Source organism: Coffea eugenioides, chromosome 11 (assembly GCF_003713205.1).
Source record: "Coffea eugenioides isolate CCC68of chromosome 11, Ceug_1.0, whole genome shotgun sequence".
NCBI classification, from domain to species: Eukaryota; Viridiplantae; Streptophyta; class Magnoliopsida; order Gentianales; family Rubiaceae; genus Coffea; species Coffea eugenioides.
The window spans coordinates 47,190,035-47,203,095 of NC_040045.1; the positions used below are offsets into that span (position 1 = coordinate 47,190,035).

General features: G+C 36.3%; 2 protein-coding genes across 2 annotated transcripts; both read right to left on the minus strand.

Moving 5' to 3' along the window:
- Positions 1–1,390: 1,390 nt before the first annotated feature.
- On the minus strand, positions 1,391–3,681 carry LOC113752755 (L-tryptophan--pyruvate aminotransferase 1). Its single transcript, XM_027296822.1, has 5 exons — positions 3,557–3,681; positions 2,794–3,097; positions 2,122–2,402; positions 1,708–2,009; positions 1,391–1,593 (listed from the first exon to the last, which is right to left on the minus strand). The coding sequence occupies exons 1-5, from the start codon at positions 3,679–3,681 to the stop codon at positions 1,391–1,393; spliced, it is 1,215 nt and encodes a 404-aa protein (XP_027152623.1).
- Positions 3,682–6,350: 2,669 nt separating this feature from the next.
- Positions 6,351–10,992, minus strand: LOC113751994 (lipase-like). Its single transcript, XM_027296138.1, has 8 exons — positions 10,388–10,992; positions 10,174–10,268; positions 9,976–10,079; positions 9,763–9,863; positions 9,569–9,672; positions 8,783–9,220; positions 8,506–8,637; positions 6,351–6,808 (listed from the first exon to the last, which is right to left on the minus strand). Exons 1-8 carry the CDS (start codon positions 10,634–10,636, stop codon positions 6,655–6,657), a joined length of 1,377 nt encoding a protein of 458 aa, XP_027151939.1. The 5' UTR covers positions 10,637–10,992; the 3' UTR covers positions 6,351–6,654.
- Between the last annotated feature and the right edge of the window lie 2,069 nt (positions 10,993–13,061).

A 13,061-nucleotide genomic window follows, 5' to 3' on the forward strand; every position in this document is an offset into this window, starting at 1 on the left:
TCTCTAGCTGATGGGGTAGGGTATAAACAAATGTACATGTTCTTGCTGCCTAGCGGTGTAAATGTCTACGGTGCTTGACAAAAATATTTACTGAAAGCTGATAAGTTAGGGTTCACTTTCCTAACAACTAAAAAATGCATCTGGGTTAAGGATGTTCTTCAAACATGTAAAAGTTGGTTGAATATGAATATCTTGTTAGAACTCCCTAAATGCTTTAAAACAAGTCATGTATCTTATGCTGTAGCTTCCCATTGAATTATCCGGGGAAACAAAAAACTAATACTCGTACCTTATGAAGTGATGCACGTATAATCCTTGCCTTTCTGTTCACCAGTTATTGAATGTTCGAACAAAAGTGACCTGCAAAGCTGTTTTCTATTTCAGGAAAAGTTAGCCCCCATTCTTTCAGGTCTCAACTCTAGCGGCATGAGAGCAGTGCTGAAAAGATATTTGGACTGGCCTTCTGTTCTGTACTACTTTTTTTTTTCTTCTTATTTTTGGCACTAACAGTCTCTCTTCTACCATTAGTGGTGATTCTTTCTACTAAACCAAGACGAATTTTGCGGTAAATCAGTTCGAATTGAAATTTTTTTTTGACAAACGAATTGAAAATTTGTTTATCAGAACATTTTGGTACATTAATATGAAAATCTTTGTTCTATGCCGAATTAGTTTCTTAAGCTCATCATTTTTCCTTATTCTAACTTAGAAAAATTTTAGAACATATAGTTAAGAAACTTCTGCTAGAAATGCCAATGATTTCATTACATCGACGCCTCAAAATAGCTCTTCATGGTTATTTACCAGCAATAAGTAATCGCACTGTCACAGACATCTTGTCTACATCATATCAATTTCACCGAAGTCGGTTTATTGTTGAAGAATTCTAAGTACTTTCACAAGCTTGAGAGTCAATTTTACCATAAGCTTTGCCACTAATTTAGTACTCCAAGCTTTGTCAATTTTAGTACTCCAAGTTTCAGCCACCTACCTAAGTTTCAGCTACTGTAGGAGTTTTTTTCTTGATACGGCCTTGGAGGCGTAACCTATCTAGCTACCTTCCACTTTTGTTAAAAGAAAAAAAGAAGTTGGTTCAAACAAACTAGAATAGGGAGTATAACATTAGCTCTCAAATCTTTTTAAGACATTCATTAGTATGTCGTATACAATTTCACCCACAACCATGCATTAGCATATCACAGGACATGCATGGTGGCTAGGTAGCTACATACAATATACTACAGGAGATGTATGATCCATCCAATCTATTTCATATTTTCTAGATGGATCCTAATCTTTGTTTCTTATACGCAGTGTAGGTAATATCCTTTTTTTTTTCTTGTGTGCAATGTATATAATTTCTGTGTCTCCCAATTCCTGCATGTGACATTCAATTCCCACTAGTAATTCCATGGATAGAAGATAGCCTCTCCAGAAAGAGATTGAACTCCTGATCCCTACTTAGCATACTGATCCTCACATACTTTGGATCACTTCCAAAGCGCTTTCCACCTCTTGCCAGAATTTTGTGTCCTCTTAGAATTTTCTCTGTGTCCTCTATATGATCAGACTTGCAACTCATCCATGCAAAAGCTGCCCCAAAATTTGGGTAAGAGTGTTAAAAAAACATGAAGCTATTTGTAAACCAAATGCTTGGAAGAACAGAAAGATAAAGTGTTTTAAGTCCAAAATCAAAGCTTTAATTACCAGGACGAGCTTCAGTGAACTCTTTGGTAAAGAGGCAGTATTCGGAGGGGTACTCGGTTAGACTAAATAGTTCATTCACTTTCACAATCTCCCTCAACTTCTCCCATCTTGCAGCCATGAGATGCTGAGCGTATTCAAAGAAGTTTTCCAGGCCAGGAGATTTATCCAGTAAGCAGCTATCTGAAATGACTCCCAGAATCTTAGCAGCTCTAAGTTGGGATTCTTTAGAAACCCCAATTGTGCTAATCACCATTAAATCCACCATCTTTCTTGCCACGTCCTTGTCCCTAACAAGAGCCCATCTTCTCATGCAAATCATAGCAATAGAAAAATATTATAACTCAAGCACGAGAATATTATATTTTGTTGTCTTTACTAGGAATTAATTAGGATATTAGATAACAGAAGCCTTACCCAATTCTTGAACCAGCATGCCCGGTGCATTTGGAAACAGTAAACAGCATGATATCATAGTCAACTTGAGAGGTAATGGGAGTGTAGTGAGGCCAGTAATAAGCAAGATCGTGGATGATCTTTCCTTGAGGCCGGTTCACGACCGGTTCTCTCGTCATCCCACAAGGGTTATTTGGGGAGGTTACCATCTCTATGTACGGTTCATCTTTGTTAAAACTGTAAGCATCACCTCCCCATTTGTAGAGCCCTGACCGCAACAAATCTGCCACTTCTTGGTATGCCTGCAAATAAACAAGCAACATAATTAATTATAAATGCATAGGACTTGGGAGACATAATTAAATCAATTGAGACAGAAAGTGATTAGGCGGCTGCATTAGTACATTAAATAGTAGCATTACACATGATTGAAACTTAAACAAAATTAATCCTTCTAGCAACCTTCACATGCCCATGATTAGCGAATTTACATTGTCTAGATCACTTTGTATGCTTAGCACAAGGTTTATATCTTACACAAACAATAGTACAACTTATGTTCAACTGACTTTTGGCCGATTAAATAAACTTGTACTACAAATAAACTAACATTTTCTAAAAAGTCAAATCAATTACTAATTTATAATTTAAAAAGAGGGATTGATGACTGATTTGGAAGCCGACAAAGCTAACCGAGTAGTAAGGAGCGGCTGAAACCACACTTGTGGGCTGAGGTTGATCAGAAGGGGATACAGCATAGAGGGCAGCCTGAATAAGCTGACTTGATCCGTTGCCCACTATGATGAAATGATCATCCACCTTTGCATTGCCCACCACATGATGCAACCTCCTGATTTCCTCCTCCAGTTTTGGCTCCAAAAACCAGCACAAGTTCTTGGCATTGGCAAAATAACTCAAGGACTGATCTCCCGTAAATGTAATTGTGCTCCTTTCACCTGCCTTACTCCAGTAGGTCTCATATGCAGTAGGATCACCGCTGTGTAACGCACCAAGATAAAAAAAAAAAAAAAAAAAAAAAAAAACCATCCTTATCAATTTGGAGAACAAAAACTAAAAATAAAAGATATGCATGCAAGTAGTCTGTTGTTTGATTAAAAAAGTTTCAAAAAAGAAAATGGTCCAATACACAGGGTAATCATGAATTTAAAGTAAATCAGCGGGTTGGCATAATAATTATATGCGTTACGTATGGGAAAGTTTCATGCATGAAGATGAAGGCTAAAAAATTATGCAAAATTGTAACGTGCCTCAAAAACGAAAACAATAAGAAAGGATTTTTCATGGGTTTCAATAAATGGCCAGTTAAAGACTTTAGACAGCAAAAGGTGGATATTAAACCCGGCTTGGAATTGCAAAAAACATGAAGAAATCTTAAGCTATTAGGCTGCCAAAAGACATTTTTGGCTAAAGGAAAAAGGATAAAATAATTACTTACTGATCAAGATTTATAGGTGCTAGTGAGGAAGGATTTGGTTTTGTGCCGCTTCCTCCAATTTCAGAGGCAACAGCAGCTGAGTCCTGTTCAGTGGCGTTGGCTTGATCCTGGATTTTGCCGCACATTTTTCTCTTTTCTCTTCTCTCCTTCTGAAACTGAAACTAGCTACCTTTCAGGGTGGTTTTATGCTGAAGAGTTCGTGGATAAAGAACACTGGGAAGTTTTTTTTTTTTCCGACCCCAGGTCCAATGTTTCTTTGGAATATATAGAGCAGGAGACAAGAAAGACTCCTACATAAAATATACCTTTGGTGAGTTTAAATTTCATGCTCTAATAATACGATAATCTGAATGAAGACAAATTCAATGAATTTCTCCTTATCCTTCCATTTCTTTCCTTTGTTTCTTTAACACATTGGCGAAATCTATAAATTTACATGATTGATTTGGGTTAGGAAAGTGAATGACTCAGGTGAGCAGAGTTAGAGATAAAAGGAGATCTTTTTAAGTGGTACTTATCCCGCGTACCATCTCTTGAAATTCGAATGAGTGCACCTTCTCTGAAAATGGAAGAAATTATCAAATAAATCGGATACAGATGAACATTTGACCATGTAAATAAAGGAAAGAAAATCTTGTTACAGTGAATGGATGAGTGTTAAAAAATTTGGAAAACTTTAGGTATGTTTAGTGAGTGTTGTTTCAATTTTGTTAAGAAACTTATTGAAGGATGGCTTTCTATTCTCGTAATAATCTATAGAATTTTCAAATGCACGCTGGCTCAATGGGCACTCAATAAAATATCTACGTTACATCTAAATTATTTTGTAGAAACATATAATTTATATTTATTGTATCCTTGTATTATGGCACTTTTTTAAAAACTAATGCATGAGAAACCTCTTAATGGGTGCTCCCGTTAGCCAAACTGATAATCTATTTTAGAGCTAGTTTATGTTAAATTCTTGAGATTTCAACGGTTGGGTTGTATTGAGTTGTGGTAGATTAATCTGCAAATTAAAAAGCTAATTAATAACGATCAAGAAAAAACTATTGTTGGAGGGAAAAAAAAAAAAAAAGTTAACCCTTGGGTAAATTCTCTAAATTTTAGTTAGCTTTTTTTTTTTTTTGTCTATTGAAAATTTTAAGATCTAACCACAAAAACAAATTAGAACAAAAAATAAATGATTTTTCAAGATTAGAATTTGAAATCATGTGAAAAAACTGAAACGAGAAAATCCCATTGATTTTAACCATTTCTTTAGGAATTTTAAAAAAAAAAAATCTTTGTTAAGCAATAATTTAGGAAAATATTAAAAACACTCCTGTCAAGCTTTTTTTTTTATTATGTAACAGGATAAAAAGATCTTCACTCTGAATGCAGCACGCTGTTTGGCATAAATGTGGGAACTTAATTAACTTGCATCTTCCATCTCATATGCGAAGATACTGGAAAAGTTACCAGGCTTTTGAAGCTGAAAACAGCAAAAATGCTACTAAATTGTATAAACGAACTCACATTTCCGGCCCGTTTCTGGAAGAAAAACAGTGGAAAAAAGAGCGTATGTTTAAGTCCTTCGTTCCGCTCTGTACAGTCAACTTAATCTTTTACAAGTCTTGAGCCATATGGGTTGAGATCGAGTAGTTGCATTCCATGATGGAAGATTCTTTTGAACGTTGAGGGCTTCCAATATTCATGCCTCATCGTTTCTTTGACCCCAATTATAATATTTCTAGAAAAATTTACACTACAGGGTTTAATTTTGAAACTTTACAGCCTTAGACATTAATTTTCAGCTAAGGAGGCGAAAATCATACATAAAATCATGCACCTAACCTGCAAGGAACTATATAATTTCTGTCCAAATTGGAAAGTTGTTCAATTTGTTCTATACCTCCGCAAAATATATTATTGTGTTAGAGGATCAGACTTAGAAGAAAATGACCCACGGCAAGAAAAATATTTAGGAAGAGGGTAGTATTTAGGAAGCAAGAATCATGCTAAAAGAAAACATATATGGTTCATGTCTTGGGGAGGACACCTTCATCGATCTTCTGTTATGGCTAGATGTCGGCACTGTCGCTTTTTTTTTTCTAACGATGCTGCGTTGCAGACTTGCAGCAGCAGGCGGAGGAAGACCTCTGGATTTTGCATGTTATGGCGTGTCAATGCTGCCCCTTTGACTCTAGATTTGACTAATGATCAAAAACCATTGAAAGGTCAACCTACTTCTCTAGGAATCTTCTTGTTTTGCAACTGTTTCTTGGCCGGCCCTGTTTCTGTATCACACGTCACTTCAAATTGAATTTCAAGTCTCAATCTTTTCCTTTTTTTGTTCTGCAAGAGTTTATTATAGTAAGAGTTTATTATGGTTTAGAGGACCAGATTCGCATCAATGATTAGTAGTGTTTAATGCCATCTTTTGTTGTTGTTGTCTTGCTGCTTCGTTTTCCCAGAACACAAGCCGATTCGCGAGTATGACTACCATGTGATGTGCCACAGATGATAACCATGTGCGGCTCCTGATAATGCATGTGTGGATTTGTCATCAAACAAGAAAGACTCAATAAAAAAATTCATAACGCCTTCCTGAAGGCCTTCCTCTCTCAACGGGCGGATTGGATTCCGATTCACAGCTCTCTCTTCCTGCTTAACATTACAAGCATTTCCTGATCTTCACTTTCGTTTGTTCCAAAAGCTGGACATTTTGGACCTTTCGGCTCTCGAGTGCGTAAGAAGTTAACCGTGATTTTCACTTTCCAGTGTTGCAATGCATCAACATTCACGAGTCAAGAAAGGTTAAAAGGGTTGCACTGCATTTAAGCACGTCATGAACTGTTACTGTCATTTGCATGCATTTCTGATACAAAGTCATTTACAGAGAAACTAGGAAGTAAAGATGGACGGTAATCAGGACTACCACTTTCTGACAAGGCAGGAATTATATCTGTTCACATTTACAACCATTTTCCATAAAAATGACAAAAAAAGAGAAGGAAGGAATCTACTGCCAAAGAGTATTCTAGTTGATACTCTTAATTCTAAATCTATATGAGCCTAGGCATATCTATGACAGCCAAAGCAACGCGTATGAACTGCTACTGTACATGGTCCGGCAAGATGGGAGTTTTCCTAAATGCATGCTTTCTGCAGCGTTCGAAGATGCTGTCATATATCAAATCAAATTCAACTCCAGCCCTTTCCCGGTTGATGATAAAAAGAATGTGATCGCCTTCCACGATCTTATAATACCTGCACCACACATGGGAACATTTACATGACTATCACAGAACTCCACCAGTTGGATGCCTTCGTAATTATAGAATGCACAGTGCTATACGCAAAATGATCTGGTCATGTGGAGTATCATCAACCAACCAAGAGTTCATCCTAGATTCTAACTTCAGGTTATAGCTACCTAGGCTATTGCTTGACTGTGTTCACAATACAAGTTTACTAGTCTGGTACAGAACCCATCAGCTGGCATAGACTCAAACGCCTGACTAATTCAAATTCCCAGTCTAGCCCAATTCAAATTTTAGTCATTTGTGTATGTACAATTCATTTGTTTTTAAAGATTCAGATATATGCTCCAACACAATTGTTCATTAGGCAATATTACAAAGCAATCACTTCAGAGGGACTTATTCTTAAATCATCTCAGGGGATAACCTACCTGATTGGATTCAAACCTCGTAAGCTCCTCATAAATACAGGAACCTTTTTAGAGATATGATACAACACTACATAGATGAGATGCACTGCTCAGAGAGGTGAACTTATAAAACACTTCCAATTGGCCTAAAAGAATAAGTATATGCATGGCTTTGATTTCATAAGGAACTATTCAGGCATTGCAGGGTAAATGACGTCAAAAACAGACCCCATAGTGACCTGGACACCCATAGACCTAATGCTTCTTTTTGACAGAATCTTGAGGTATGCTGATATTTCACTTCATTTGGCATAAAAGTTTTGGTGATGAACGTCAGATCATGGATTGCAATATCATGCAAATTTTTTAAACATGCAAATATTTCCACATATGGACTCTTTATCATTAAAAGGTAAAAAAAGTAATAAAAAGTTCATACAGGGTAATCAAATAATCAAAGTTGTATACACGAGAAATATGTGTTGGCAAAAAAAATTAATTCATCCACTTTGTATGAATAATAACAAGGACTTGAATTCTTTAATATCGAGTCTTTCTAGAAATCAAGCACTGAAGCAAAATCTGGCACCAAGGACAGACAAGAATGATGATAGTTTAAATAAATGAGTTATCAGATTAATAAATCTTCAGTCATAACCAAAATTTTCAAGCCAATAAACACCAAGACACTCAATGCAGAGAGAGAGAGAGAGCAGCTAAAAGTAAATGTTCATATCTCCTAATAAGATTTATTATAAGTTATCCACCTATATAAGGGTGCATATTTTTTCCTAAACATTGAGCTTTATATGAAAGAGATTAATGACAAATTTGAAGCATCTAAAAAATCCCAAGAAGAGCGTGTGCTGTGAGTTGACTAAAACCAAGTATGTAGACTCGAGAACACACGTCCAAAAAATTCAGCAAGTAACAACTGATACTCAATAATAGTTCTATATGTCAGCTGGATATAAATTCACAAACTGCACTACGCATACAGAGAGAGAGAGAGGGGAGGGGGGGAGGGAGGGAGTCCTAATTATAGTTCCATACCCTAAATAAAGGGTATAATCTGTGATGATTAAAGAAGAAAGATAACTACCTTGAACGGATCCCAAAAAATCCTTAATCTGATCTCTATAAATGTTTATCGCGTGCACGTGTGTGTAAAAGATAAGAGTGAAATGCATAGTTGAGTATCATAATTTGAAGATATTAATGAACATTCAACATTATACTTCCCCACACAAACAGTAATAAATTTGCTAATGGAGCATGGAGACTGTTCACAAACCAAATGCCTGGCTGCAAGGGTTGGCAATCAGAATCCTTTATAACCTGGCAGCTTGGGTGTTCAACTGGAAAACGAGGGTGTGTCATGGATATAATGTTGAGTGCTCCATCATTGTCCCACCAATCTTCATCCCTGCAAGTGAATTAAATGCAACACATAACACAATATTAAAATTTCTTCCAACAAGGAAACCTTGGGCATATTCAGAAACAGAGCCTCGCCCCCCGGGGGGGGGGGGGGGGGTGTGGGGAGAGTAAAATTATAAACTAGCACACACCTGTAGCCTTTATAAGGGGGAGAGACATCTGGAGGAAGCCGCCATTGGCTCATCTGCAGGACTCTGATGAAAAATAAAGGATGTATGCCAAATATTCCAGAAGGAACTGTAATGCCCATGAATTTGCGTGTACGTTTGGTAGCATAGCTGAAGTAGTATGTATTGGGATATGTTCGTAAATGGCTGTTCAATCTTATAGCCCCTTGAAGTGTTAGATCTGGAAGTATCCAATCTTCTGATGCAAATGGACCAGCATTTCCTATGAGACAGTCAATAAGACCCCTAACGCCAATCTTCTTCCGAGACATGTTGAAGTGATCAAAACCAAAATTGTAGTAGGCTTTTAGCCAAGAAATATCAAGCCAATCATAAATAATTACACCTATGCGGCACAGCTGAAGCAAAGAGATAGGTTTTAAAGACCTGCCATCTTCTGGTCTGCAGTCAGATTGAAGTTGAATGACATGTCAGGATAACCATTATCAAATGCGGAATTTGGTTAACAAACAAGAAAGGTTGAGCTGGCTGTTCGTAAAAAGAGATTCAGGTGAAGCAAAAAAATATAAGAACTGATGATACACTATTGTGTAAGAGATTTTAATGCACAGAAACATTAGCTCAAATCCAACACCAGATAGTCCAATATCATGACTTACAGAATCAGCTGATCAGTTGTATTACGATGATTGAAGTACCACAGAAATAGTTTCTGAAATTTCATTCATATCATTGAGCTAACAAATAAAGGTGAAATTTGACAAAATCTTTAGTTTTCAGAAGACTCACTGCATTCCATCAATGTAAGTCCTTGTTGTCCCGTTGAATGCTCCAGATAACGCAGTTATGCTCAAAACCCAGTTTTCTGAAGTGTTTTCATGTCCCTTGAATGCCTGAAACACATAAAGAATATTTCCTCTTTACTAAAAAGGCTATTCATACATCCTCGATAATCAATTACTAACAGGAGTAAACAAACTTACCTTTGCTGCCAGCATTTGCTGCAAAACACGAACAACCTGAGCTCCAGCGGAATGCCCCACAAAGTGAATAGGGTGATCCTCATCCCATTCAGGATAGTGCCCTGATCATAAAATTCCAGCGATCAATAGGAAACGTCGAAAACCCTCCCCAATAATAAATCATAACAGCAATAAAATAAAGACAATTGAGCAAGAAAGTGATAAAGTTTCAACCTTTCTCATACACCCTTCCAAATTGGGAGTGGCCACAAGCCTTGCTGTGTTCTTCCCCATAATCAACCTGCCCCCCTTTCAAGTAATAGAACAATTCGCGAGCCCTAAAGCCGAAATTCCCATCATAATTTTGCAAGACCAATGCCGAAAAGTAACAAAACCAATACTTTGGAGCAACAAGCTATGAATAAAATCTACCTGTCATAAATGCTTGTCAATGAGCCTAAATCAGGCACAAGAACCCTCTCATCTTTCTTCTCTGCCCCACCAAAATAAGATAGCCCTCCCAGTCTCTGGAAACAATAGAGGAAACAGACGAAAACTGACCAAAAATCAAGGCAATTAAACAAACCCAAGAAAATTTTAAAAAAATAAAAGAAAATGAAAAATGGATGGAGCTTGTAAAACATACCCCTTTGCCAAAGCCAAAAATTCCATGAACCAAGACAATGGGAGGAAGGCCATCAGCATTGGGGGTTTCATTTGATCCCTCTTTTTTCGGAGCAGGATCAAGATTAGGCTTGAAAAGCAAATCACTCAGAGCCTGTGAGGCATCCCCAGCAACAGCTGTGCTAAATATGTAAAACCCATACCCCATATGCACCAAAGAACTCACAAATAGCTCTGCCAATTGCAGAGCAGGTGTCCAGCACCTAATCATCTTCTTCTTTTAGTTTTTTCCCTCAAGAAATATTTGTCACTATTACTTACAATTTTGTTCTATCTATGAATGCACATACAAATATTTGAAGAATTAAAAACCCTACCGAACCAGAGAGCCTTCTCCAAGAAAAGGAGAAGAAGGAGAAGGCTCAAATGTATGAGAAGCTTCAAACTCCGGACAAAAGTTCTTTTCTTGGTTAGTTTGAAAGAAGGGTTGAAAATTTTGGCACTCTTTTTTCAGTTATGTTAGTTTGTTCAATTGGCCTTGCAGAATTTATCCTGCTACTGCCAATTTCGAACGTGGTATATTTTCCACAATTTTCTCATTCAGTCAGGCAACAGAAATGAAATGAAATGAAATGACCCCTTAATATTAATTGACCAACCCATGTTAATAAGTAGTACTAAAACTTTGGTACGCTTGTACCGGTGAATAATATTCCATCCGTCCCACTTTGATAGTCCTATTTTTTTTCACATAATTTAAAAAAAAGTAGTTAACTTTGTTGGAAACGTAAATTTAGATTGCTATTTTCCTAAAATATCCTCACATTAAATAGAGTACAACTTTATGGAAACTTGAATTAATGGTAAAAAAAGAATCAACTCTCATTAAATGAGGTAAGTTTATAGTAACAACAACTTACATTGAATAAGGGCATTTTAGGAAAATTAAAATATAACTACATTCTTCAATTGGAAAGTAGACTACAATTTGGGACAGACGAAAAAGGAAAACAGGACTATCAAAGTGGGACGGAGGGAGTACTTTTCTTGATTTTTTTTTTTCTTGCGTCTTAGAGAGGCTGCCATTAAAGAGTTTGGGTTGAAGTTTGTGCCACGTGGCATGAGACATAACTCTTTCGCAGACATCTATGTGGTCTTGTACAGACTTGGGGATCCTACAAAATGGGACAATATCCGGTTTGGAAGGTCCAAGCAATGACCTCTTTGTTTGCTATGAATATTTGGTGAAGGGACCGAGAAGATTTAGCCTAAGCAAAGTGGATAGGTACATGACGATTAAAGTTAGAAACTGGTTGCAGAATCCAAAATAAGCTTTGAATGGTTGGGAGGATCAAAATAGGCTTAAATTAAGGGATCCTAAATTGAGGGACAGTCGGATTAGTCAAGAGATTCTAGGCGTTTCTTTCCACCGTGTTTTTGTGCTGGATTGGATCTGGAGCTGGAAGTTTCTGCTTCTTTATGCCATGTATCATATGCAAAATTCCAAACGGTCCCACTCCATCGCGTTCTCCTCCTCCTAATTTCTAAGAACGCGGCTGCCTCACCGTCCACTCAACTTTTTCACCAAAGCTAGGACTTGTTTGGCAAGCAAGTTTTTTTATCAAATTTGTTTGCTACAAGTTTTTTAATAACTTTAACTGCAGTAATCTCAAAGAACTTTTTAAAATTTGTAAACTATATACTTTAAAATATTTAAAAATTTACACATTTCACTACAACTTCTACAGTAATTTAAAGTAAAATTTTAGATAAATACCCAAAAAACTTACTTGCCAAATGGGCCTCTAGATTAGGAGCTTGCAAAAGAAAACTTCTTGTTTAGCACCGAAAAATTAATTTAAAAAATTTGTTGGAAGTAATACGAGGGGAAGAAGAGGCATATGGATCCAAACTATAGGTCTAGCAAAGTATCTAAGGAAAAGAGCAAGCTTCAATGTAAAAAAAATGCAGAAAAAATTCTCGTTTGGATTGCTATTTTTAAGAGTTTTTGTAGAAAAATATACTGTAACAATTTGTTATTTATGAGATAAATAGGTGATAAGGAAATGTGTTCACGAAAAATATAAAAATTTTTCTATGAATAACCATAATCCAAATAAGGATAATTTGTTTGATAGTTTAGATTAGAAATGGAATGCATTTGCTAATTGTTCTACTAGTTATTTTGTTGTTCAGTATGTTAGTGGCGTATACTCTCTTTTGTTTTGTTCAATAATGTATATATACTAGCTTGTCTTCATTGTGTTACTCCTTATTTCTCTTGTTTTCTTTTAATGTAAAACTCTTAGACAATAAAAAATATTTTCTTCCCTATTTATTTTTTTCCTTTTTGTTCTTTTTTCGCGAGATGTCATCAATGTTGTAGTGAAGGATAAAAAGTTGATTTTTGTAAATTCGACTTTACAATATCATGTGCATGTATTGGAGAATCTCGTCAAGCAGAAAAGTGAAGTTGATACAAAAACCTAATTATCATTATATTAGCCTTTCCAAGATTGTCGCTAATTCTTTACATGAAAGTTTGCTTCCTCCATTTGCCTAGTTGAGTCTCCAAATTAAAATAAGAAATGCAATGCCATTTTTTTGTGCAAAAATGATATGACAATAAACCTAGAAATTTCACCAAGTGCTTGCAATCACACAAGAATGGTTATTATTGTGGATTTCATCATAAT